This window comes from Polypterus senegalus, chromosome 12 (genome assembly GCF_016835505.1).
Source record: "Polypterus senegalus isolate Bchr_013 chromosome 12, ASM1683550v1, whole genome shotgun sequence".
Classification (NCBI taxonomy): domain Eukaryota; kingdom Metazoa; phylum Chordata; class Cladistia; order Polypteriformes; family Polypteridae; genus Polypterus; species Polypterus senegalus.
The window spans coordinates 2,752,919-2,778,966 of NC_053165.1; the positions used below are offsets into that span (position 1 = coordinate 2,752,919).

At 52.7% G+C, this 26,048-nt stretch overlaps 1 protein-coding gene across 3 annotated transcripts in view; it reads right to left on the reverse strand.

Moving 5' to 3' along the window:
* The window catches only part of LOC120541719 (contactin-4-like), a 429,737-nt gene that overhangs the window by 77,064 nt on the left and 326,625 nt on the right, over window positions 1-26,048 (reverse strand). For all 3 annotated transcript variants that reach the window (XM_039773606.1, XM_039773607.1, XM_039773605.1), the window contains exons 6-8: window positions 15,829-16,032; window positions 10,191-10,293; window positions 1,863-2,047 (exon numbers count right to left, since the gene is read on the reverse strand). In XM_039773606.1, coding sequence (XP_039629540.1) covers window positions 1,863-2,047; window positions 10,191-10,293; window positions 15,829-16,032 — 492 coding nt within the window. The remainder of the gene's footprint in view (window positions 1-1,862; window positions 2,048-10,190; window positions 10,294-15,828; window positions 16,033-26,048) is intronic.

A 26,048-nucleotide genomic window follows, 5' to 3' on the forward strand; every position in this document is an offset into this window, starting at 1 on the left:
GCCCCTCGCAGACGAGCCCTTTGAAGACGACACATTGTGCTCAGGAGTGGGGGGGGGCGCGGGACGGGCAGCGATAAGGCGCGCCATTCATTAATCTTGGAGGACGCCGTCACCCGGGGAGAGCACAGCGAGGCGAGGAAGTGAATTTCAGAGCATCGTACGGGCTCGGGACTGTCCGGCATGTGCCAGCGGCATGTGCCAGCGGCGTGTGCTGCGGAAGAAATGGCAGGGGTGGCACGTGGCATGCTTTAAGCAGAACCTGCCACCTCATTGGACGTCTGCACAAGGCCACTGCTCATTGGCTGTCTAGTCGGCCCTCGGTCTGGTGGCACACGCAGACATTTAGGACAGAGGTGACACAGAGCTAAGCACCGTCAGGGTGGGACACACGTACTCGGACACGTCTTGGGACCACTTCACACTCGGCTCAGGCCTCCAGAAATACTCCCTGCAGCGAGGTGGCCCCCTGCTGGTTCATCTTCTCGGAACGGAGAACGGAAACCGCCCATAGGGGGTGCGACGATAGCGAGGGGCTTCCCGAGTAGGGAGTAACGGGAGTGCCAGGGCACATCCCATAATAACACTGAGTGGAGAAGGGGAGGAGATGGAAACGTGCGGACCACCACTCCGAGCACTCATCATGCAGGCACCACCAGCAGACACAAAACAACCGAGGACAGCGAGAGGACAGGCGGCCATTCCTGGGAATGCCCTGTTTGAGCCCACCTGACCCTGGCATGTTGTCACATGAGAAGACCCCCTGAAGTCTGGCTTGGGCCACCTCTGTAGTGTGTCCCCATTGTACAAACGTCACTCCACACATACGGGGCCATGTGAAGAGAGAAGCCAAAACCAGGCAGAAGTGAAGACGACACCAAGAAAGTGGAATCAGCCGGACAGACGAGAGGCGCGGGGCCCACGAGAGCAATGGCCGCCATTTGTAATTAGGTGGGCTCATTGACAGGGGACCCCTTAACGTGTCTTTCCATGGGAGGCCTTTGCTAATCGTGTATTCTGATTGGTTTGACAGAACAATCAAGGTGCTATAAGACCCAGACCGATGTAAAAGGCGCTATATAACCGCAGACAGACGTACAGCTGTGAAAGGCACTAGAAACTCGATAAGACAGATCAACAGATAAAGAGTGAAGACCCCGTGTGAGAGACGGACCCTCGCCTTCGTGTGCTCAGTCGGTCTCTGGTGTACTGCGGACACTGCGTTGGAAAGGCGCCATATAAGTAGACATGTGAGGCACGCATGCCCCCATTAGTCAGACAGACAGACCCTCACCTCGGCCCCCCGTCTCGCCTTCGATGCGCCCATTAAGCTGGTGAGCCTCATCTGCCCTCCAATTCGTTGAACAGCTGAATTCTGGTTTTCATGACATACAAGACAACAAAAAACCGGAAGCCAAAGTCCAAACGTGCAGGCAGGTCGGCCCACCCGGTAAGTAGGAAGTCCGCACTGACGAGCGCTAATTAACTGGTAACGGGGCTTAATTGAGTGTTAAAGTAGCGCTGATTGCCCGCTAAGCAGGGCGCCTGTAGTGAGGAGCTGGCCGCGCTCTCCTGCCGAGTCTCTTCCTGGCACTCACGGCGTGTTAAAGTTTTCTGGTGCCCACATTCCTCACATCAGACATCGTCTTTGGTCTCTCGGTCATTGCAGGTCCTGACAGGAGATTTGAGGAGTCCACGAGGGCACAGGGCAGGAGTGACCCCTGGACGTGATGCCAGTCTGGCACCCTCACTCAGAGGACTCGGATGGGGTGCGATTTGAAGTGGGATGCCAGGCTGAGTGCCAGCCTGGTGAAAGATGACGTCAGGAGACCCTTTCTTTTGAATTATTAAAATCAGGGACTTACCATAAAAAGTCAACTTCCCTCTCGCGACGTTCTTTCCTTTGGAATTTTCTGCGATGCACTCATATAAACCCGCGTCATCCTGCTGGAAAAACGGGATCTCCAACACCCCGCTCTTCTTGGCCGAGTCCACCTTTCTAGGAAAAGGAATTCCGTCGGCTCTCCTCCAGGTGATGGCGGGCACTGGGCTGTGGGGGGCAACAGAGAAGAGGAGAGAGAGCGCGTCATTCTGGGAAAACAGCCATGGAGTTTGTGAAAGTGCGAGACGCGCCACCACTCAACAGTGGATATATAGCGCCTTACACATCATCCACAAAAAAATTCAAAACAGGAGATAAAGGAACACGAGCCACCGCCAACGGGACAGGGCAGAACTGGCACACCTGGGCCGGAAAATTAGGATGAGGAGACCCCCCCCCAAGTGGAGTATGTGGGATCAGGAAATGCGGAGGGATGGACAGACAGATAAACAGAAGGAGAGACTGAAGAGATGAGCAAACGGACAGATGGACGAAGGGAAAGATGGGCAGCAGGACAGATGGGGCGGTCACTAGAGAGAGATATGGTCAGGTGGGCACACAAATATGGAAGGACATGAAAGGACGGACGGATAGGCAGACAGATACACGGATGAACAGGGCACAAATAAGAGGAAGGACAGAAAGAGGGATGAACGGGCAGACAGGTGGGCGATACGGCACCCAATAAAGGGACGCACACCCCACACTCTCAGTATTTCCCGCCGTGTCTGTCCGTCCCTTTCATTTTCCGAGCGTTACAGGGGGCCGCCGTCACCTTTAGGCCCGCGGCACTGCAGAAGCCTTCATTAAAATTCCATTGCACTTTTAATAATTCGAGTTTGGGGAGGGCGAGTGAATGCAGAAAAATAAATAAATCAGGGAAGAATTTACGGCGTCCAGATTGTCTGACTGCAGTCGGGATACATAAAAATCATTAGGCGGCAGGCCAAACAGGGCGCTGATTGAGGATGATTAAATGGCTGTAACCTTGGAGAAAAAGATGTGAAGATGGAGATCCTGGGCCGAGAGCGGAATACGAGAGTGAGTGCGGCGCCGGCGGCGGGGGCACATTTGCATCTGAGCGGCCACATAATGGCCTACGTGGGCACAAACTCCTCGGCTCGGCGCTGGCCGCGCATTCGGTGTCAATCAGGGAGGGCCTCTCAGATTTACACAGCGTGTCGCGGCTGTGACCCCTCGGCTCGCCGTCCTTTGGATTAATGGCCTCGTGTGGGGACTTTAGTGCTCTGAGGCGGGGGTCCCCACCTCTCTCAAGCCATCCGAGATGGACAGGCAGAGCGGCAGGCGGGCACCCAAGCAAGAAAATTAGTTGTAAGGTAAAGCCACAGCAGGGGCACAGAGAACTGAAGTGGCCATAAAACCCCAGGGCAGCAGCACGGGCAGGTGGCGCACAACAAACCACCTGCAGAGGCCCCTGGGAGTCTCCTGGGTTAGGCAGGAGTTGGGGTGTCCAGAAAGGATGCCCAATGGGCTGCAGGGGGCCCCAGAATGAGCCTCCCGGCCTCCTTGGCATGAAGCTTTAACCCTCAGGAAAACAAAAACTTTATTACGTGTCAGGCAGAGAAACACGAAGGCAAACACGGCTAGGGTGGTCCGTCGAGTGTCTACCGCTGTACTGATGGAGAGCCCCACCTCACAAGCGCAACGGCAGCGCCTGACCCCCCCATCGACGTGCCCCTCATGCTCTTGTGGGCTCCCACAGTGCCAATCGTTGCCACTTGCACATTTGCCCCCTCGCTGAATTCTGAACAGAGCTTAGGGGGCAGACGTCTTCCTTGTCCTTCCACTTGATCGTTGTGCCACGCTGAAGTGCCATGTGACGGAGCTGGCCAGGCACATCTCGGCGGTCCGGGCGTCCACTGCCGTATCTGTCAGTTTCGTGGTCCGATGCCCAATCCGCGCTGTCATCGCGCTCGCCTCATTCAGTCGATGGTCCTGGCGCAGTTTGTTCTAAAATGAGGTCCCGCCCCGCTTATGAATATTCACGACTGTGGAGCTTGGAGGCGGAGGCTGTGTTGGAGCTGAGCAGGGAGTGACTCGTTGGGGATGTCACACTACGTGACCTGACCGGGCGTGACAGGCCACGACTCGCTAGACTGGAGCGGATGAAGGCTATGGGGGCTCCGGTCGTCATCCTCGTTCCTCTTCAAGCTCCGCACCCGGCCCTGTGCATCAGTGTTGAAGCCGACTGAAGGCGCCAGCCTGTGCCAGGCCCACGCGGACAGGATGCCAGCCTGGGGTGTGCGATCACAGGAAGCGTGTGCCCCTCAGAGTCGCTTGCTATTTTCAAAGTGGCACAAATGCGCTTCCTGTTTTGCGCCCGCCCTCTAAACAGATTATCTTAATTGCAAGGCTGCTCATTTAATCGGCCCCCCGCTCAAATTAGACGCGAAGCTGAGTGTTACATAACGGGAAGGCGCCAGCGAGAAGGAGTTGTCAGAAGATCCAACTGCAAATATCAACGGGCCTATTTATATCATTAGCAGGGGTGGACGCTGCCAGCGTATTTTTAGCGCCTCTCCTGCTGGCACCTCGCCGTTTCTTGGAAGACGTAAGCGGGAGTCACTTAGGATCTGCCAAGTGCCCGAGGGGCTGCAGGGACAGCTGGGGTCACTCGGTGGACTCCGCACTGGGAGGTCCCGGCATTCCCAAAGAAGTTGTGCCAGGATGATGAAGTCGTGATAACAAGGGGGTCTCTCCCGACAGTAAAGTGAGACGATTCCCTCATTATTCTGTGACAGCACAGTGCCCCCGTTTTGGGTCACGGTCACTTCCATCGTGCTATCATGTGATCTGGCTTGTCACCACGGTGCTGCTTCTTAAGAGGGTCCGAGTTTCAAAAGGCCGCTTAGCTCATCCCAGCCTCACCTGGGAGGTTCACGTGTTTTTCGGCCCCCCTACTTGTGTTAAGGTTCCACCAGGCCGCTGTCCCGTGACGCGATGTCTTCTCTTCTGATGTATTAATGTCACTGCACTGCACTGCCTATGTATTTCATATTCATTATTTCATATTCATTCACTGGCTGAGACGAATTCTTCTGTTCGTTGTGTTCTTTATGTGGAGCCTAGGGGGGGCGGGGCCACCGGGCACTGCAGCTGCAGGCTCCGCCCCCAGGGCCATTTAATGCCCACTTCAGCCCAGATGTTTCTGTTCTTTGCCTTTGATTTCGCTCTCATGTTTTGGATTCCTGGGTTTGTGGACTCGTAGCTTCCGTTTAAAGCTCTGGATCTGGGATTGGATTGGTTCACGTTCACCCGTTTAGTTCTCCTTCTGCCTTTACTTTCTTTCGGACTAACCCTTTAAATATCAGTGGAGTTTCTTCTTCTTCTTCTCCCCCACTATTGGGCCTGGCAGGCCGTAAGCCTGCCTCTTGAGTTTGGCCTCAGGTGGCACTTTGGCAAAAACACCAAAAAACTTCCCTTAACATTCAAAGATCTGCTCAGAATTTTAAAAAATCACACAAAGGAAAACACGGGCAGGACAAAAGGGAAGAGGAAGCAAACAAATCCAATCCAGAAGTCCACAAATGGCACTGAAAGCCAAAGCTTCAGGTCCGGTGGCCCGACCCCCCGGGGTGCCACACTAAGGGTACAAGGAGCAGACTGTAAAGAATGAGCAGGCATATGAGAACCGCAGCAAAAGGATGGCAAATAAATGAGCAAAACAATATTCAAAAGAGCAAAGAAATAAAAAAGAGAGGCCTGCCAAGTGGCGGGGGCACACCAAAAGTGCCCAGCAGGAAACGGCACGTCAAGCGAGCACCACAGCGGCCCCACATACGCCGTTAATAAATGTCAGCAAAAAGAGCCAGGACAGCAGCCACAGAAAGGCAAACTAAGCAAACTGTCCTGAGAGGTTCGCCCATTTCAAGTGGCAGCGGTCCAAAAGAGCTGGCGCCAGGGTCACTACATGTGCCCGCTCAGGCTCTGCTTTTGTTTTAAACAGACGGGTTCAATCACCTCGGCCCATCCAGTGGGGTTGGCCCAATTAACCTCCAGCGCCCTCAAGTGGCCTACCTGCTGCCACGCGGCCCTCGCCTTCTAACAGCCCCATTAAGTAGGCGGGCATCCCTCTTTGATGATGGCCACCTCAGCAGGCGAGCCACTCTCGGCATTCTTTGCGTCTTCTTACTTCCTTTTCCAAATGTCACAGTGGTCATTTGAGGAAGCCCACCCCAGCTTCTGAGCTCGTTTGCTGAGCAGCCCTAATGGCCACATGCCCACGTGGTGCCAGCTCCTGCCATTCCCTAATAGCTTTGTTATGCTGCCCTGTCACATAATTATGATTTCTTGCCTTTCTTAGACAGCAATAATAAAACTGCATTGAGATGCGCTTTGGGGGTCTGCCGCAAGGAGGGGCTTACTTTGCCACACTCAATTCAGTTAAATTTCCAGGGCTGAAATCCTAAAGATGCCCGCCAGAGTTAGCGCCAGGTACTGAAAAGGGCAGCGGCTCACCGGGCTCCTTCATTTTCAGCAGCGGCGTCCTGACATCTCGTTTTAATGAACGCCAAGTCGCCGCTCCATCAGTCGACGGCCATTTCAGTCGTCTAATAACAACGACGTGGCGGGCTTGACGACTAAAAGACCACAAGTGAGCCATCATGAGACACTCCTGCTCTCTGCCAGCTGTAGTCTGTAGTGGGCACTCCTGTGCCATAGCAGTAAGATGACTACTAATGAGTACAAAACAGAAATGGAGGTTATTATAAGGAGAATACGACAGGGAAGGGAAAACGTCACAGACGTCACTGTAGCGATACACAAAGACCCCCGCCCAATATGTGCCCACTTCATCGTGTTGTAGATTTCATTTGAAATTCATCCATTTACCATTATTGCCCATCAGTCTACACTCAATAACCTGTACTGATAAAGTGAATACCCGTTTTCAAATTTATTAAAAGTCATAAACTGAACATTTAGACCAGACCCTTAAATGACTACTTTGTCAAAGTCCCTTTGGCAGCAATTCCAGCTTTGAGTGGTCTTGGCTCAGGCTCTACGAGGTCTGCACTCCTGAAATTGGGTAGTTGTGTGCCCTCAGACGCCTGTCCCAAAGCCACTCCGGGTGACTGACTCATCGCCCCCGGCCTGAGGTGGCCTCCTCATTCAGCTGTCACTCAACTCTGACCCCCATAGCATGACACTGCCACCACCGTGCTTCACCACAGGGATGCATGTCACTTAGCAGGCGACGAGCAGTGCCCGCTCTCCATTGGACGTACATGGTGACTGCAGTTCTGTGCCCTCCTGCTCTCAGGGTCCAAGCAGGCCACTCTGCTACAAAGGCCGTCCTTCAGACAGGATCTCCCCTCTCAGCAGAGGACTTCTGACCCCTTCTAAGGTACAGAGGTGGCCCTGTCAAAGGTGACGACTGTGGGAGCACAGTGCCAACCTCGGAGCGTTTTGTAAAGGAGGGCAGCTCACGATTGGAGGGGCTTGCGGCCCCTGCTAAGGTACTGAAGCTGCCAGTCAGCCTGGTGTGTGCGATGAGGATGAGTGACGAGTGAAGGGGGCGCAGGTAAGTCTGACGGGGTCCGCGTGTCTGTAAATCGCCGTTACTGCAAGGGGCTTTTGTGAACAGACCATCCTTAATGGATGCCTTCATCCCCGTGGAATACGAGGTGGGTGTGAATCTTCACCCCCGAGCCCCCCAGGCCCAGCTCTTTCATAATGTGTAAATGCTCACCTCAGCTCATTAGGCACAGCTTGTGCCATCCAAGGGTCCGGCTTTAAATCACAAAGTGTGAGATGGAGAGCAAACAAACACGCCATAATAGGAACAAATAGAAAAAGCGGCCCCCCGGCGTCACTGGGTGGTCAAGCATATCCGTCACGTTTAAAAGGAGATTACGATTTTCACTTGCGATTAGGCCCGATATCGGGAGTGCACGGAGCAGAATATGAATAGGCATGAAGCCTCACACCGGCCCACCAGCGGGGAGAGCAGCACGGACCACCGTGAAGTTAAGACATCCAGCCTCACCCTTAAACCACTAAATGGGCCAACCTCTGAGGTGGCAGTCCTGTGTGTGGGTGTCCTCAGGAGATCCAGTCACCTGTGACGATCACTGCCTGGCACGGCCTCTTCTGCCCCGCTCTCACCCGCCAGCCCCTGGTGATAGGACCCATTCTTCAAGGCCTTCACGTAACCCATTTTAATGGACTGACCCTGGCAGCAGGGGGCACAAGGCCATCACAGGGCATCGATTTTAATGCACAGAATCTTCAGAATTTGAAAAGTGCTGGCACTTGGGGGCTGATGTTCCACTGAGGTCCATCTCATCCACCTGGGAATATTAAAAATCTCCGCCGTCTCCACACCACTTGCGCCCCCCGCCCGCCTGCCCGCCGTATCTTTGTCTCGCTTCCAGCTGTTTTACACAGCATGTCCTCCTACAGATAGAACAAGTGCGCCAAAGCGATTATTTCCATAAAGAGATCGGATGAATCGCCGGCTAATGAACTGCTCCACGCCGAAAGGGTGAAATGGAAATGGCGTTCCTCCTCCTCCTCCTCCTCTTTCTTCTTCATTTTGTCCTTAAATTACCACATTCAGTGACAGGTGTCAGTTAGTACGGGCGATAATTCAGAGGGCTGCTCGGACAGATTAGCCTTTGATTAATCCCTGGATGAAAGGCTGGGCACCAGCACTGGCGCTGCTGGTCAACTCTAACTGCCACGTGACTCCGGCTCTTTCCTTCAATCACTTTAAAGGTTTCAGGTGACACTACATGCCAACTGGCACAGACAGTCTGTGTGGTGAGGGCACTGAGCTTGAGGGCAAACCGCACATACGGGGGGCCGCTGTCACTGGTGGTCTGCAAAACAGAGAAATTAGAATAAAATCTGCCAGAACCACCGCCAAGGGCTGAACAAGTCCAGCGGCAAAACCATGATGGCCAGGGTCCAAATGGTGGTGTCACCCGCATGTTATCCTAAGTGTGGCAATGGATATGCGGGGAGGGCAACACATGCCAGTGTCAGCTACTTCTTCACCTTTACTGAGTTTTCAATGGGTGACCACTACCCGCACCACGCTGTCCTAAAGTGAAGCCCCTGTCCCTGCCGTCACGTCACACAGGTGACATGTCTGGATTCCAAGGAGAAGATGACACAAGGACACCAAGGCCAGGGTTAGGGTTAGACGAGACCTTACTGGCATGTGCTCATCCAAATGCCACTGCTAGTGACCGACAGGGCAGGCAGGCACACGGGTACGGCCAGCGCTTCACAGGGTCCTGCTGGAATACTACAGGGACGGCAACAAGTGTGACACCGCCACTAACCTCACTTCCGTCTCTTCCCATAGAATGGAGGAGTGGAAGCCACCGTAAGACCAATGAGGTCACTTCCTGCTCTGCCAAAGCCACACCCCCCTCTGACCTCAAGCGTATTTAACCTTCAGGGTCAGCCTCTGAGGAGCACCGAGCTCCACACCTTCTTGTGACTCCAAAAATGACCACTAGAGGGGGAAACCCTGGCAAAAACCCCGGCGAGTCACAACGGGCTACGCAGAATCTTTAGAAATAAAGAGATAAAAATCCAAAAAGCGAAGTCCATGGAGCACAAAACAAGGCAAAGAGGAGCCGCCGAAACTCAAAGCAATCCACGCAAATGAACTCACCAGGAACTGCCAGGAACTATGGGAAACGCTCGGCTTTATGGGGCTGACGGGCAGACAGGGGTCTCAAACAAAGCGCAATGCAAACAGCAAAGCCAAGCGAAGGCAACACAAACAAAAGAATCCGAAATGAAGACAAAAGACGGCGGCACAAGGGCCCTGGCAGAAACGTGACCCCTTATTCTTCTGTGCCACCGCGCCAGTGCTTGTTGAAGCACCACACAGGTGTCGTCCTTTTAACCCTACAGACATCAAATGAAAAGGGGCTCAGTCTGGGACCCCAACCCTCAGTCCTGCTTCAGTTTTCTCATTTCACGATGTGAAAGGCGCTATATAAGAGAGGAGACAGGCTTCCTGGCCCCTTGTGCTACACGCCGACTGGGGATCGGCTGATATGAAAGGCGCTATACAATACGAGAGGCAGGTGTTTTCTAGCAGACCGTACCGTACAGGTTTAGGGGGTCCTATGCCCTTCTTCCCTTTCTGAGGGTCTCAAAAGTCCTCCTCCTGATGGCACAGCCAGCAAGTCTGAAAGTTTGAGCAGACATTCCCCCCCCGCCCCCATGTCATGGCTGCTCGCTGACAGAGTAGTGACATTAAATTAACATCAGGGTCTAAAACCCGCATGTGCCACTCATGCCAACGACTACGCCCGCTACTTACTTTCCCAGTGCAAAGCATTCCATCTTGACGGTGGACCCTTTGGCCACAGGCACGGACTCCGGAAACTGCACTTCGATCTTGGGCTCGTATTCCCCCATCACTCCTGCAAAGAAAGAAAGGAGGCGAGGTGAAGACAGCAAGAGGGGTCTGCTGTGAGGGCACGACAGGACCACCTTCAAATCCACAGAGCCCCGCCCCCGGCCACACCCCTTACAGCACAGCAAGATTAAAGGGTCAAAGTGGCTGTCATTTGTAGGAGCCCCCTTAAGTGACTTGGGACCCCAACACCTTGTCCCTTTTGTGACTGCAGCTCCGCCTTGAGGGGCATCTTTAAGGACTTGCCATCATGAGAGGGTGCCAGTCATGCACAGCTGCTTACAGCTACAAGGTCTCGACATGCGGGCGGCGCTACGAGGTCAGTCTGAGCCCCTGCGGACTTTTTGTCAATGGTGGCGTCAAAGTCTCATCCTTGTCGGGACGCTTTCTGACATATCCACAGCCCGACAGTCCAAATCAGGGTCTTGGGGGGCTCTTTTACTTATGGCACCTCCCACAGAGCTCACATCACCAAAGCTTTGTAAAGCAAACAAGAGCTGAATGCCAGGGGTGCCAGTCCACCACATGGCAGAGGCAAATTAGAGACTCTGGGGTATGACGGGCACAGAAGGGTCCTGGAGCAGAAGACATGCCCAAAGCCTAGACCCGGGCGCCCTTCAAAACGCCCCAGACTTCTTTGTCAGATTTCACTCGGCCGGCCCCCCGTGCCCCGGTGAAACGTGTCATCTATCAAACTCCACAGTTCACCTTCCTTCATAAATAAATGCAAAGATAAAACACAAGCCCTGCGCTGGCACAGCCAGTCCGTCCAAGACCCCATCTTCTACGATTTACAATGCAATTTTTCTTTTATGCTAATTCTCAATAAAATATGAAAATTTAATTATCTTCAATTGCATTTCCTGCCTCTGTTTGTTTGCTCCAGTAAGTGCGTCTATGAATCTTTAATGGCCGCTGAAGCTGCCCGAGTTGGCACGTGCGCCTGGCTCTGCTATGGCTCACCGCCAATATGCAGGTTCAACTTTTCTTCTTTGGTAGTAAATGGCTGCCCACCCCTGTGCCCACCTTACATGAAGCAACTGAAGTGGCAGCCACTAGTGGGCTCCACTGACCAGATCTCATCTCACTGTGGGCAGGCAGGTTGGCGCAGCGGCTGAGGTGCTGGGCTTCCTGGGGCCCCCACAGGAGCCATTAAGGGTCCCGGGGCTTTTATCCCAAACTAACACAGTGGCAAGGGCGCGTGTTAAAACTGGCTGACTGGCGCAATGGCCTCCTGAGATATGCCCACCCATGCGGCCCCCCTTCGTCATGCTTTTCATCGTCAAGGTAACGTCCACATCAAGGTTTCCCATCAGGGTGTTGTCCAGAGCGTCACACTGCCTCTGCCAGCTTACCTTCTTCCCCTGCTGCCATCTCCTACCCTGGTAAAGGACACACACCCACCCAGCCGTCCACAAGCGCTAAAAGAGCAGGCCACCTTCTCCCGTTGCTCCACGGTCCAGTTCTGGCTCATTGTGGGCACCCTCGATGGTGGACGGGGGGTCTGCGGCTACGTGGCCAGCTGAGATGCACTGTGTGTCCCGACGCCTTCCTCTCATTGCCAGCCTCAGCAGTTTGTGCTCCAGCAGCTCTTCTGTGGGACTGGACAAGATGGGCACCAGTGAGCCTTAGGTGCCCATGGCCCTGTCGCTGGCTCACCGGTTGCGTATCCATCGATGACTTTCGGTGGTCCTGCCGTTTTGGAGACCTGGTCATTCTGCCATCACAATCGGCCCGTTGTCAAGTCGCTCAGATCACCCAACACGTCACCTCCAAGCACAGTTTGTTTACCTGCTGCCCAATTAGTGTCACCCCTTGATTGTGACGAGCTGTCTGTCTTCATCACAGCGGCGGTACAGAAGTGACGGAAGCGTCAGATCTTCCGTCCCATTTCTGACTTCTGCTCTTGGCAGTTTGATCGTCTCCCACTCCTGCACCCGCCAAGTGAGCCCCCCTTCCAGTTCCACGTTTTGACCTTCTTTGCAGGACTCGCCCATCTACTGTATGTCGGTGTCTTCCTCTTCTCCTCATTGAGAGGGAACATCGGCCTTCACTGGGTCACCGTCTCCATTTCTGGCCACTCATCTCACCCTTTCATAAAAACAGCGGTGGTCCGCTCACCCTACATGAGGACATAAACCGCGTTTGCTGCGGCGCGACAGAAGGGTCCTCCATGCTTGGTAAATTTAAAGCCGGTCTGTTTCATTAACTTAGCAGCAGTCGCAGTGAGTTTGTACAAAGCTGACAATTCAACAGATGGAGACAGCCTGAAATTCTCAGGGTCTTCAGTCGAGGGGATCTCCGGCTCTTTAAAATGCCTGCTTGGGGGCGCCGATAATCAGGGAGCAGCAGCAGACGCCAAAGCCCCCACAACAAGGAGGAGACATTAGGAGGTAACGGCCGTGGCCGACGAGATGAGGCGACTCGTTCCAGTTCTCGACTTCGCTTTTCACGGCTGTGCGTCGTTTTCTTCTGCCTTCCTGTTGTGAATCTGAGTCTTCTTTTCTTTATGACTTCTCTTATTTCCTTCCATCTATCGCTTCATTTTGGGCAGCCCGGGGAGGCGGGGCCTCCTAATCCTGCAGGCCTGTCAGTCACCCGTCTCCAGGCTCCGCCCCCCAGTTTCCAGTTGGTTTGTTGTCCGTGTTCTTTGATGGGCGGAGCTGACCTGTGAGCCACCTGCCTGGGGGTCCTCTGAGAAATTTCTGGAGTTTTCTATTTTTACTTTCACTTTTTGGGTTACAAAGCCATGTTTGTTGTGTTTTTATTTAATTTCTTGTGTTTTGCCTTTTGAATTCCTCCGACAATACCCCTAAACTTGGGATGCCCATCGGAGCTCAGCCTGAAGGACAAGATGTTCTCCTAAACTCACCACGGTGGCATGGAGACTCCTGCTTGGTGCCCATCTCCAGTTCCGGATTTTTACACCAGCATCTCACAGGTGTGGGTGGCACAGTAACCAACGTGACAGGTAATGTGTTGAGATGTAAGTGATGGCCCTGCAGAGTGGTGACGTGTGGCATGTTGATTGGCAGGACGGGGCACTGAACATGTGACTTTATAAGCCAATGCAGCCTCCTCAATCCCAGCCGACGCCCACACAGGCTTCAAGTCCCACCCAAGCCACCGCCACTCAGGTGTCTAGCCAAACGCTGCCAGCTGCCACTCAAACCCCTTGCCCTGCCCAGGCAGATGCCATTCAAGCCTACAGCTCTGAGGCAGGTGGACGCTGGAGCTGGTGGAGTATGCCGTCAGACCTATAGGGGGGTGTCCATGGCGCTCCTCTGCCTCGCCCTTCCTCTCCTTCATTATTCGTGGGCTAAAAGCGATGGATGGATTAACGTAATTACTGGCGGCTATTATTGAATGCTAAATTACTGCTGTGATTGCTTGATTATTATCATCTTCATGACTATTGACCTGCTGCTGCTTTCCAAATTAACACGCCAATCAATAAGGCAAAATGAAATCAGCAGATCGAAGGAGCACAATCTCTACATTTGATCCCAGGCTCGAGCTGGCGGGCAGCGGGGGCCGAACCAGCTGAAGGAGGTCAGTGCCATGGCTCCGGCGCTCGCCAGTTAGATCTTTAGTATTTAAACAGGTTCACCACGAGAACACACAAAGAGGGGCTGCCCGCTCGCCAGAGAACAGCAATGGCACTGCCCCCCATGGTCTGCTGGCTGTCTCTGGCTACCCACGATCCTCTGGGAACAGAAGACGTGTACCACGTGGTGTGGCGTGGTGCCACATTGAGCTTCGGATTGCGGTTCTCGTATTTTCCTCCCCACGTCGGACTAACAGTAGAAATTTGATTAAGAAGGGCCAGGAGAAGAAGAGTCGTGACATTCAAGTCGGGTTCGGGTTGTCACCACCACTCACAGTGACCAGTCGACACGCAGATACGTCACAGACCTTCACACCACAAATCAGGTGCACAAGTCCCGTTGTTGAGGTCGCTGGCCACGCACTGCCAGGTGCTCATGGGTGGCAACCAGTGACTCCAAACAAAGAGAGAAACCCTAAAAAACAAACACGATGGCCTCCACACAACCATCTCGCTAGCCGAGTGGCACCCTGAACGTCCCACGAGATGGGTGGCACCTCCACAAGCCCACCTCCTGACAGAGCCCTGGAGCGTGGGCCATCAGGTGGGCAGCTGTCTCATCAGCACCCCCCACAAAAGACACAGAAAGATAAACACCAATCGTCACAAACAGGACGGGCACAGCAGGGCCAAACTGGGCACACAGGACCCTTTGGTCTGCAGCATGTCCATTCAGCCTGCGTCTGTGTGCATATCCCTTGGGCCGACTGGCATCCCACCCAGGGCTCGCTCCTTCCTTGTGCCCAATGCTAAGCCCCTGAAGTTAGTCTAAGGGGGTCTGAGGATGTTTATACGGTATGGCCACTAGGTGGCGTAGCAGACCCCAGACCCGGTGGGTGTATTTACAGAGACAGCAGGTCGTGATTCTCTCCTTCGTTCCTTTCTTTCTTTCCAGCCCACCACGGTGACCTTCGTCCTTCCTCCCCAGTTGATGTCAGGTGAAAGCCCCCTAAAGTAGAGATGCCTGTTCTCAGCATCGCCCTCTGGTGGCACACCCTGCAGGGCTCGTCCAACGAGTTGCTCCATAGGTGTGCATGTGGATGATGGCGGGGTACACAGCCTAGATAGGTGGTCTCCCCCCATCCCTAATTTACACGGGCCTTCGGGCCAGGCGGGGGTCCAGTCCACCCTGTCCTCTTGCACTTACCGGATATAGCGCCTTTCCGACAAACACTTAAACGGACACCAATGGAAGGAAAGAGCAAAAGATGAAACAATCAAAAGAAACAGAAACGCCCATCAGAGGCCAATAAACGAAAAACGAAACAGGAGACCACCTGGGGTACAAGAAATCCAAAGTGCCAGGGTGGCCAGCTGAATACAAATGACATCTAAAGGTTAATAAGCCTGTGGGCCCTCAGAAATTCCAAGTGTTGGTGGGGCGTCCAATCAATCGCCGTTCAAAACAAAGGTCAGCGGTGGTCTAATTACACGCGGCCCACTGACACACATTAAGGTGCGGCCATGTCACACGTGTCACCTGCCACCAGAGCTGAAAAACGCCGCCTGCTGTAACGGCTCCAAAAATAAGAGAGTTGTGCCGTCACAATCAAATGCTAACATTGGCGCAATTCTCACGGAAACAACTGACCCCAAGCCCCCTGCCTCAGAGACTCCCCCCAAACCCGCTGCCTTGTCTTGCCCGAGGACCCATGCAGTGAATGGGCATCCCCCCCAGAATGGACTGCACCATGAAATGTAAGGTCGGGGACCGTCTATTAGGGCTGTACGGCACCAGGCCATCAAAATGCCCACACCCACAGTCATTGGCAGTTTAGGGCTACCAGTTAATGTCTGTGGGGGTCACAGGAGCCCTTGGAGAACACACCACGTCTGTACAGACCACCAGCAGCATGAGGAGTTGTCACGGTGGGGCTGCTGTGCCAGAGCAGTGGCCATTAACTGGACCCTCTTCCAAGGCGGCCACATACGTACCGTCAGTGCGCAGGACCAGCGGCGTCGGGGGGCCCTGCACTCGGCTCTGGGTCACCGTATTGGTCACCACGCAGGTGTAGTTCCCCACATCTGAAGGCTCCACTTTGGCGATGTACAAGTTTCCCGTTTCCTGGGACACAAAGCGCCGGTTGTCCTGCTGCACGAATGACGGGTACTCGTTGAAGATCCAGGAGTACGTGAGCTCTGTGGGGAGAAGAAACGAAAGAAAACAACATCAGCAGATCAGAGGGGTCTCTGCGGCACTGCCACCTGACCACCTCTGCTGTATAGTGCCTTTCACACTCAGATTGGCGCTCCCTGCAGGTGCCATGCTGCATGTGTTGCCCGCGTGCGCGCTCAGGAGGGGGCGGCATTCCACTAAACGAAGTGCTGTGACGGAGCTAATTAAGTCACACTTGTAAAACTGGGCTCATTAAAGAACTTTATTAAATGGCCACGTGAGGATTTCAGATCTGTAAATAGGCCGACGGTGCGCTGCGCAGAGCGAATCAGCAAACTACACATCTCAGCGTTTATGGAGAAGAAAAGGAAAGGAAAGGCAAGGAGAGCAAAGCACAAGGCCGACTCCCCTCAACCCTGGTGGGCCACCTGTGAGCCCCTGCACCTGCTCATCTGTCACCTACCTGTGTGTGTGGAGTCTGAGTCACGGGTTCAACTCACCCACCCGGCCAGTCAGGGTACAGATGTGGAGTTTGCACGTCTCCGAAACGTGCAGATGACGTGGTGAGGAGAAGGCCCGGCCACAGGGAGGTGGTCACCCAAGAGGCTCATCTGCTCAAAAACAAGTCCTCCGGGTCCTCTCCCTCCGTTCTCAGACGGCCACTTCAGCCTGGCACCTCAGAAATGCCACTGCTAAGAGGAGCTCCTAAAGGGTGTGACCCCCTCTATTCCCGTGTGAGTGCATACAGTATAGACAGACAGAGCCTGGGCATATTATCCATTGTTTATAGTGTCTTTACTGCCTATCTGCAGATAATATAGCGCCTTTCTTATCTATCTTTCAGGTGCTCTCTTGCTTTCTATTGCCGCTACCATCTGTTTGTCCAGGCCCAGGAGAGTGGCGGCTCTGAGGCTAGGGATCTGCACTGGCACTTGGAAGGTTGGCGGTTCGAATCCTGTAAATGCCAATAGGGACTCGGCTCTGTTGGGCCTTTAACCTTCAATTGCTGAGCGCTTTGAGTAGTGAGTAAGGCGCTATAGAAATGCAAAGAATTATTATTATTATTGTTTGGTTCAGCTCAGATAAACTTGATCATTTTGGTCTGGAGAGTTGGCAGAAACCTGAAATATACTGCTTTTCATATCTATCTATCTAATCCTGCCTACGACACTACATATTATTAAGTATCTAATCCTGCCTACTACACTACATATTATTATCTATCTAATCCTGCCTACTACACTACATATAATTATCTATCTACCTATCTCAGTTATATAGTGCCTTTGACATTATCTAAGTATCTAATCCTGCCTACTACACTACATATTATTAAGTATCTAATCCTGCCTACGACACTACGTATTATTATCTATCTAATCCTGCCTACTACACTACATATAATTATCTATCTACCTATCTCAATTATATAGTGCCTTTGACGTTATCTATCTATCATATAGCGCTTTTCATTTCTGTCCATCTATCATTCACTGTTTGGGATAACGACACACGTCAGTCAGGCACACAGATGTCCTCCTCCTCCTCCTCCTCCTCATGTACTGTACTACAATAGCTGAACCTTTTAGTCGGCCATCATTGCCCTGAAGTGTTCGCTGCCATCCCACCTCCATCTCACTCCCCACCTTTCGTGCCTGAACACGAGTCCCCCCTGCAGGTCAGATGCCACATGCCGACTATGGTGGAGTATCTTCTCTAAGAATACTCCACGTGTCACCTGTCACATGAGATGGAGGTGTCCTTTGCATTCAAATGGCAAACAAGTGCACTGGCTGCTGGTGGGCACCATGTGTGAAATGCCCAAGTGTGCCATGGCAGCCTGCCAGGCATTGTTAAGCCACGCCCCGGTGCCCATGAATAAATGACGTCACTTGTCCAGCATGTCCTCCATAGCCCCCAGCTTTGTGCTCTATGGTGACACGCAGGCGTCCCTTGCCCGTCTCCCTCCTGGCGCTGCCACGTTTCATTTTGCATGGCACCGTTCCTTTTGACGATCCCACCAAAGAGCTCCTGCTATGTAACAACTTGAGAAGAAAATAAGGCCAGTCTCATTTATACATCATCCGTATTTATCCGAGGCTGCAGTGTAAAATCCCACAATTCCCTCAAATTACGTTATAAATTGCAGCTGTCAAATAAAACGACGCGATTATCGAGATGCGCCCAACGCAGAGAGAGAACACGGAGATGCCATGTGGAAGGTGATGAGAGGAAGAGTGCTAAGTGATGCTGGCATGTGAAAGGTTGCTGAGAAGGAGGCTTGAGCCGGGTGTGAGCGCAGCCTGGCATCAGTGGCAGAGGAGCCCACAGGACTCTAAACTGGGACGGGGGCACCAGGTCTGCAGAAAGACAGCAGGAGATGTCACCGCCCCGACAGGCCCTCGGGGTCACACCGGGTGCAACACGTGCTGAAAGATGGCTCACCGTGTGGAAGTCAGGATTGGGGGCCATCAGGGTCCTAAAGGGTCAACGTCATGTCGGACCTTTTATGTGGTGAAAGATTTGAGCTTCAATGTGTAGGTCTGGAAGGAGAAATCTCAACAGCAAGGGTGCCACGCAAGAAATGGCCATGGATGGGGTGCTAGTTGGCAGCAGGGCCCACTTGTGCCCACATCTGGTGCCTAGCGTGATGCCCACCTAGAAGCAAGCTGTGCCCTCCTGACCAGTCATCCCCATGCAGGGAGCACCTCAATCTCTGAGAGCCAGAAGATGCTGGTCAGCCTGGTGGTCTTTGGAGCGCCACGCAATGTGGCCCCTCCATTACTGAATAATCAGTGCTGGCAGACGGTGGGGGGTCCGCATCAGGACAACTCGGCCATGCAGTCAGCTCTCACATTCTGCTCAGATGACTCTGCTGCCACATTGCCACCTCGCTGTGCCAGTTGGCGCTATCAGTTAAAGTGCTAATTAAACGGAGCACAACGGGATCAACGGGCAGGACCGACTTTATCAGCACAGTGCCATGACGCCTCAGTGAGCCCGTGCCAGCGGGAGGGCATTTATAATTCAGAGTTTGCACCAATTTACAGGGTCTGCCGCAACTAGGTCACCCAGCGCAGAAGAGACGATGGCAGTTTAGAATGACGATGACAACGACGAACGTCAGGGCGATGGCTGCGGAGGGGACGGCTGGGGGTCGCCAAGGTCAGGGGCTCAGTTTGATAGGCAAACAACTCAGGGGCTTGGCGACGTTACATTCTGGAGGGTGCCAACGCCTCTGATGTTCCCCGACCCTCATTGTTTTGTGCTCGTGATGAAGACCCCCGTGTCACTGTCTGTCCTTTGTGTCACCGCTCAGCCTCAGCCCTCCTGTTGCGAGGCCCCTTTGTATCCCACTTACTGGGAAGGTGGCCGTCCTCTCCTTTGGTCCCAGTTCCAGATCTGGGTTATCCTGCAGCATTTCTCACTGGTGGGCAGCTGAGATGCTGCCAATCAAACTGTCAGTAGACGGGTAACTCAGCAAAGACCAAGTAAAAAAATTCAATTCGGTGAAGCAAGCCCCCATCGATCAGATCCAGACGTGCAGCCCACGGACACCAGGGTGCGCTCTCCATGCCTCCCGGCAAAGCGGCACATGCCAGCGTCGGGTCAGTTTTAAGTTCACTGAAATTTGGACCAACATGTGCTAATTCACATGCAGTGCCCGACTGCTAAACTGGGTGTCTGGTGGTGACGAACATCGCCCTCTAGTGACTGAACTGTCACCGATGAAGACTAACATCGCCCTCTAGTGTCTGAACTCTGTCACTGATGAAGACTAACATCGCCCTCTAGTGTCTGAACTCTGTCACCAATAGTGACTAACATCGCCCTCTAGTGACTGAACTCTGTCACCAATAGTGACTAACATCGCCCTCTAGTGACTGAACTCTGTCACCAATAGTGACTAACATCGCCCTCTAGTGACTGAACTCTCTCACTGATGACTGAACTCTCTCACTAACATCGCCTCTAGTGACTGAACTCTGTCACTGATGAAGACTAACATCGCCCTCTAGTGACTGAACTCTGTCACCAATAGTGACTAACATCGCCCTCTAGTGACTGAACTCTGTCACCAATAGTGACTAACATCGCCCTCTAGTGTCTGAACTCTGTCACAAATAGTGACTAACATCGCCCTCTAGTGACTGAACTCTGTCACTGATGAAGACTAACATCGCCCTCTAGTGTCTGAACTCTGTCACTGATGAAGACTAACATCGCCTCTAGTGACTGAACTCTGTCACCAATAGTGACTAACATGTCACCAATAGCCCTCTAGTGACTGAACTCTGTCACCAATAGTGACTAACATCGCCCTCTAGTGACTGAACTCTGTCACTGATGAAGACTAACATCGCCCTCTAGTGACTGAACTCTGTCACTGATGAAGACTAACATCGCCCTCTAGTGACTGAACTCTGTCACTGATGAAGACTAACATCGCCCTCTAGTGACTGAACTCTGTCACCAATAGTGACTAACATCGCCCTCTAGTGACTGAACTCTCTCACTGATGAAGACTAACATCGCCCTCTAGTGACTGAACTCTGTCACCAATAGTGACTAACATCGCCCTCTAGTGTCTGAACTCTGTCACTGATGAAGACTAACATCGCCCTCTAGTGTCTGAACTCTGTCACCAATAGTGACTAACATCGCCCTCTAGTGACTGAACTCTGTCACCAATAGTGACTAACATCGCCCTCTAGTGACTGAACTCTCTCACTGATGAAGACTAACATCGCCCTCTAGTGTCTGAACTCTGTCACTGATGAAGACTAACATCGCCCTCTAGTGACTGAACTCTGTCACCAATAGTGACTAACATCGCCCTCTAGTGTCTGAACTCTGTCACTGAAGGTTTCTGTCACTGAAGGTTTACGCGCTCAGAAGGCCTGGACTGTCCAAAGTACAGAGTCGAGTCCAAAGTCAGTCAACATGCCACACGTCAGTGACCTCCAATCTCATGTGGTGCTGCTGCAGATCCATCAGTAAATGGCAGCGCCCGCGTCATGAAGCATCTTCAACACAACATAGAATGGTACAAAACGGCCGACTGGTAGGTGAAGCCGGTTTACGGTTCAGTGACAGATGACAAAGGCCCGCTGCCCCCCCTCGAGTCACAGATGGACCCACCCTGATGATGTGAGAAATCCACTCAAGTCAAGACGAGGCCACGTGGGCCGAGATGGAGGAGCCACCGCAGCAGCGTCTGGTGAAGTGACAGTGTGAGGACACAAAGCTGAAGGTGGCTCAGGATTTAGTGCCAGCAGCCATCATATTTAAGGTCTGAGCACACATGTAGGTGGCACTCCTGAAGAAGTCAACATGAATAAAAAACCCAAAGGCCCTGCTAACAAGACGAGTGCTGCCTGCCCCGTGATGCTGATGGCCTTCCACGCCCACAGCCCGAAGGAGCAAACGTCCTCGACTGACCATTAACATCTTTACAAGTGTGCCACCGACATGCACATTCAGGGTCTTCCATAAATCTGCTGAAACGTCTCAACTCTGGATTTCACATTGTTAATTTTAGCACAAAGCTGAAAAATAAAATGTCTGAAAGGTGAAGGGTCTCAAGATTGTGTAAAGGCGGCCCCCCAAAAGCCCACCTGTGTGTCGCCTTACATCCAGTATGGCTTTGATTTTTATATTCAGATTGAAAGCGTCTCCCACTTGCTGAGTGGATGTGGACATGGGCAGCAGGCAGACATTGGCAGTCAGCTGAAGACCCCCAGTGCGTTCAGGTGGGCATTCAAGATTTGAGTTTAATGCCTGTAGTGACGGAACTCAGCCAGTGATGTACTTGAAGACGGACCACCGAGCTTCAGTCCGCCATGACCAAGGGGGGTGTTGGATGACTGATGGGTGAAGAAGGCGTACCCCCTTGTTGTGTGGGCCCCCGAATATAATGCATTCTGTTAAATTTGTGACACGCTGTCAGCTTTTTTTCCAGCTCAGGCACAAAATCCAAAGGCAACCTGGGAATTCTGTAAGGAAAAAAAAAACAAAGTTCCCCTCAAATGACAATAAAAGGCGAAGTGGCAAATTCTCCAGAAGAAGCAGAAAGTGGCGGGCGGTGGCTGTGGTGGCAGTGGTGGCTCGTCCTGCTGTCCTGTCAGTCACGCTCCGGGCCTCGCTACCACATGATGGATTCTTGTCGTGTTTGACACGAGAGCAGATTGCGGTGGGCGGCCGTCCCCCTGTCCCATAAGTAATTTGCACCAGTTGGAAAAATAAACGTGTAAAAGATGATGGCGCACTGCCGGGGAAAACCGAGTCTGTGCATTACTCGGACCACCTGAGCGTGTGAGCCTGCGAGTCACACGTTTAAAGACGGCGACCTTGGGAGAGCCGCGCCATTCGCCAGGGACTCGGCAAAAATAACACACAAGAGCAACGATAAGGGGGCCGCCATTTACACCTCCTGCTGTTGACACACGTGATGTCCCATCAGAGTCCCACCTCACGCCAGCCGCGTTTAACGAGCGACGACACTCACCGATAGGCTAGTGCTCAACTGGGGCGGGGCCACAAGTGGGCACCACATCCGCCCATCCAATGAAAAATCAGTTCAACTCAAGTTACAGCTACAAACCCAAATGCCCACCTCTCAGTTAGTTGATAAGACCCCCAGCTCGATGGCCTGAAATAAAGTGCAGCATGGATTCAGACGTGTGGGTGGGCCGCACTAATGTCACTGGGGGGGCGGGCTGCACTCTGATTGGCTGGTTCTTTCCTTGTGCCCAGTGTGCTGGCATCCTGTGACCCTTAATTGGGCTGGGCGGGCTTGAGAATACCAGGCTACATTGAAGCACCATAAAAGTGGCTTTGTGGCTTTAATTGGAAGGGCTGATGCTGTGGAGTTTGGTGCTGGAGCGGGCTGACAAGTGGCACGACCACGGGGCAATACGACAACTGCTACTATTGGTTGTAGAGCACCTCAGCTTCTATTATATAGCGCCTTTCACGTCTGTCTTTGAAAAAGCAAAGATAAGTTCATCGGGGCATCAGAGGGTGGGGACACGTTTAGTATGCAAAGCAAAAGGAGCAGAATGGCTGCAACTTCAACTACGACTACCTACCTAGCAAGCTATCTACCTCATTATATAGCACATTTTAAACCAATCAATTATATAGCGCCTTTCAGGTCCATCTGTCTATTATGTAGCGCCTTTCAGGTCTTTGTATCTTAATTATATAGCATCTTTCAGGTCTATCTCTCTCATTATATAGCGCCTTTCAGGTATGTCTATCCATTATATAGCGCCTTCATATACTTTTCTAGACCAATATAATAACTGGACTATTAAGAAGTAACCAAACGCCAGCTTCTGGAGGATTTTCTGCCCGAGTGCCCGCTGTGCTCCTCCTTCTGCTCCCTTCCTGCCTTTCAGTTTCCACGTCCTTTCTGCTGAGGCAGCCAAGATGGCCGAGGCCTGGTACGACCACAGCTGAGACGTGAGTGGGGTGGTCCGGCTTGTCCAGGGTGGGTGAAAGGGTGCTGGGCCACCACCGAAGGCCTTTACACGACTCTTCACTCTGCAGATGCCCGCCGATTTATTTCATTGCGGACGCACGCGGCCCCCAACAATAAAAGTGAGGCTCGCCAATAAATGTGGTCAGAATGCTAATAAACGCCGCCCTTTAACAGTTTAATGTGCCTGCAAAAGCTGACTATTTGTCTGGCATCACAACAACGCAGTTTACAGCCTCGGCGGACATCAGGACTTTGCGTTTCGTGCTGCATTTCCAGCATCACATAAAGAGAACGTTGTGCCATCTTGAGGACTGGTAACGATAAACGCTGTCATGAGGCGGCCCCCTGAACACCAAAGGGTGAGTGACTGGGGAACAAAAGAAAGGAGTGCCAGTCCTGCCTGCTGGCACATCTACGTGGAATGAGGCACTTCCCAGTACAACGGGAGCAGAGGCACAAGTCACCCCCATTGATGCCCTTCCTCTTGGTGGCATGTGTCTTATTCACGGTTGTGCCCCTTCCAGAGTCGCGCAGACTGGCACAGGGCACATCACAGTGGGCCTGTGATTCATAAGCGATCTCCAGTCATAAGGGCCGCTCCTGCCTGCCCACATCTTGTCACACTGATGACATCACAAGACCCCTGAATGCCCCCATTCGAGTAACAACACCACAAGACAACGAAATGGAAGTCGCAACCAAGACCCTCCGACAAAGTCAAACAGGCTCGGTGACGGCACATCGAGAGCGCCCTCTGTTGGGCGCTGTTCTGAACTGCCCAGATGGCCTTCACAGTGAAGTCACCGCCCCCTGCCCACTGTGTAGATGCCAGGAGAACTATGCCTGGCATGTTGCTGTCGACGATTCTCTTTGATATTCTTCAGGCCTGCCCAGGGGCCACAGTGAGCCCGTCTGTCTGACCAGCCGCAAGTGGACTCTGAAAGCTCAGTTCTGAGGGACCCCTGGGGCTGCAGCTTTTTGTCTCAGTCAATTTCTTTTTAAATCGGACCCCTGCCTTCATGAGCCAACTGGTCGTTTGACAGTAGGACATCTGTGTTTGGTGCCAACACTGAAATACCAAAGCTGGCAGGCCGTTGCCCGTTTCTATGAAGTCACAGGGACTGGGACAGGACGGAGCTGGAGAAGATAAGGGACTGAGCCTTCTGGGTAATTTGTGCACTGTGTTAAATGGATGTGTTTGGACATCGTGTGTCTGTAGCCGGGGTGGTCTTCTACGACGCTTAAAGACAGACAAGAATTTGTGAAATGTCACCTGTCAGAATACAACAAGAAAGAAAAGCGAGTGCTGTGAAAGGGAGCAGTGGCAGTGGCGGGCACCGAGAGTGCAGTTAGGCGTGCCCACCAGAGGGAGGCGCTGTCACTTCGCTGGTCCTGCAGCGGTGGATTATTGCTGCCTTGTCTAACAGAAGTGCGTCTCACCTCCCTTCATTTTTAATAAGCCCTCGCTTATCTGGCACTCCTCACCCTGATAACTGCGCAAAATGAGAAGTCGGCCCGTTCTGACAGAAGGACAGAAACCTGGAGACGTTACTCAAGCTGGACGGGGGATAGCAAAGTGTGGATTAAATAAAAATAGCAACTGCCACAGTGCGGCAGGATTCATAATCCTGATCCGCAAGCGGGCTCGTGCCTACTGATCGCGGCTTGGGCACCTGCACTCCGTCAAGTGGAAGGAGGAACAGAAAGAAGAAAAGCAGAATGGAGGGGGCACTGATGAAGGCTCTGACTCACGGCCATTACGGCATCACTAAGAGGAAGGAGGGCAGAGGGGCTCTGAAGGGATAAGCAATTGGCACCCACATTTAGAAACGACATTCCAGATCATCATCTAGCGCTGCGGTGTTGTTACCAGCGCTTGAGAAAGTCCGGAGGAGAAGAGCGACTGGGCCGATTCAGCACCACGGACAGCAGGCGAGGAGGCCCACTTGAAGGATGGCAGCAGCACCCGAAATATAATAAAAGTATGTCTGACGCCAACAGAGCTGCCCTGTGTGATTTATAGGGGCGCGGACCCCTACAGTAAATAAGGGGAGTCGACTTTCAGAGAGTTCTGTCCTACTCTGATGCTGATGAACTCCGGGGCACAAATTACCCCCCCACCTCTACCATGTTCTGTACAGATTCTGTTAGCGGATTTTCAAACCCATCACTGGCCATTGCCTGAATCGACGCTGCAAATCAAAAATGTTCTTCACGCAGGGCACCTGCTGATTTTAAGCAATTTAAGGAGCCCCTTGGAATATCGGGGTGTCCTAAGCACTAAAGAAGTCCAAGGCATGCAGTCCCAAAGCCTCCCAATAAACGAGGGGGATCTCCACATCAGACCCTGGCACCAACGCTTTCTGTTTTATTAAGTTTATCCTCCTCCATCACACCGAGGCTCTGCCCCTCAACACAAAGGCGATCCAAAGCAATCAGGGTCCCACTACAGCAATGCAGTCGGGCAGAGAGCATGAAGGTCAACATTCCCAAAATATCCCAAAGACGCACACACAGCAAAAACACTCCAAAGCACCCTCACCGCGGAAGACC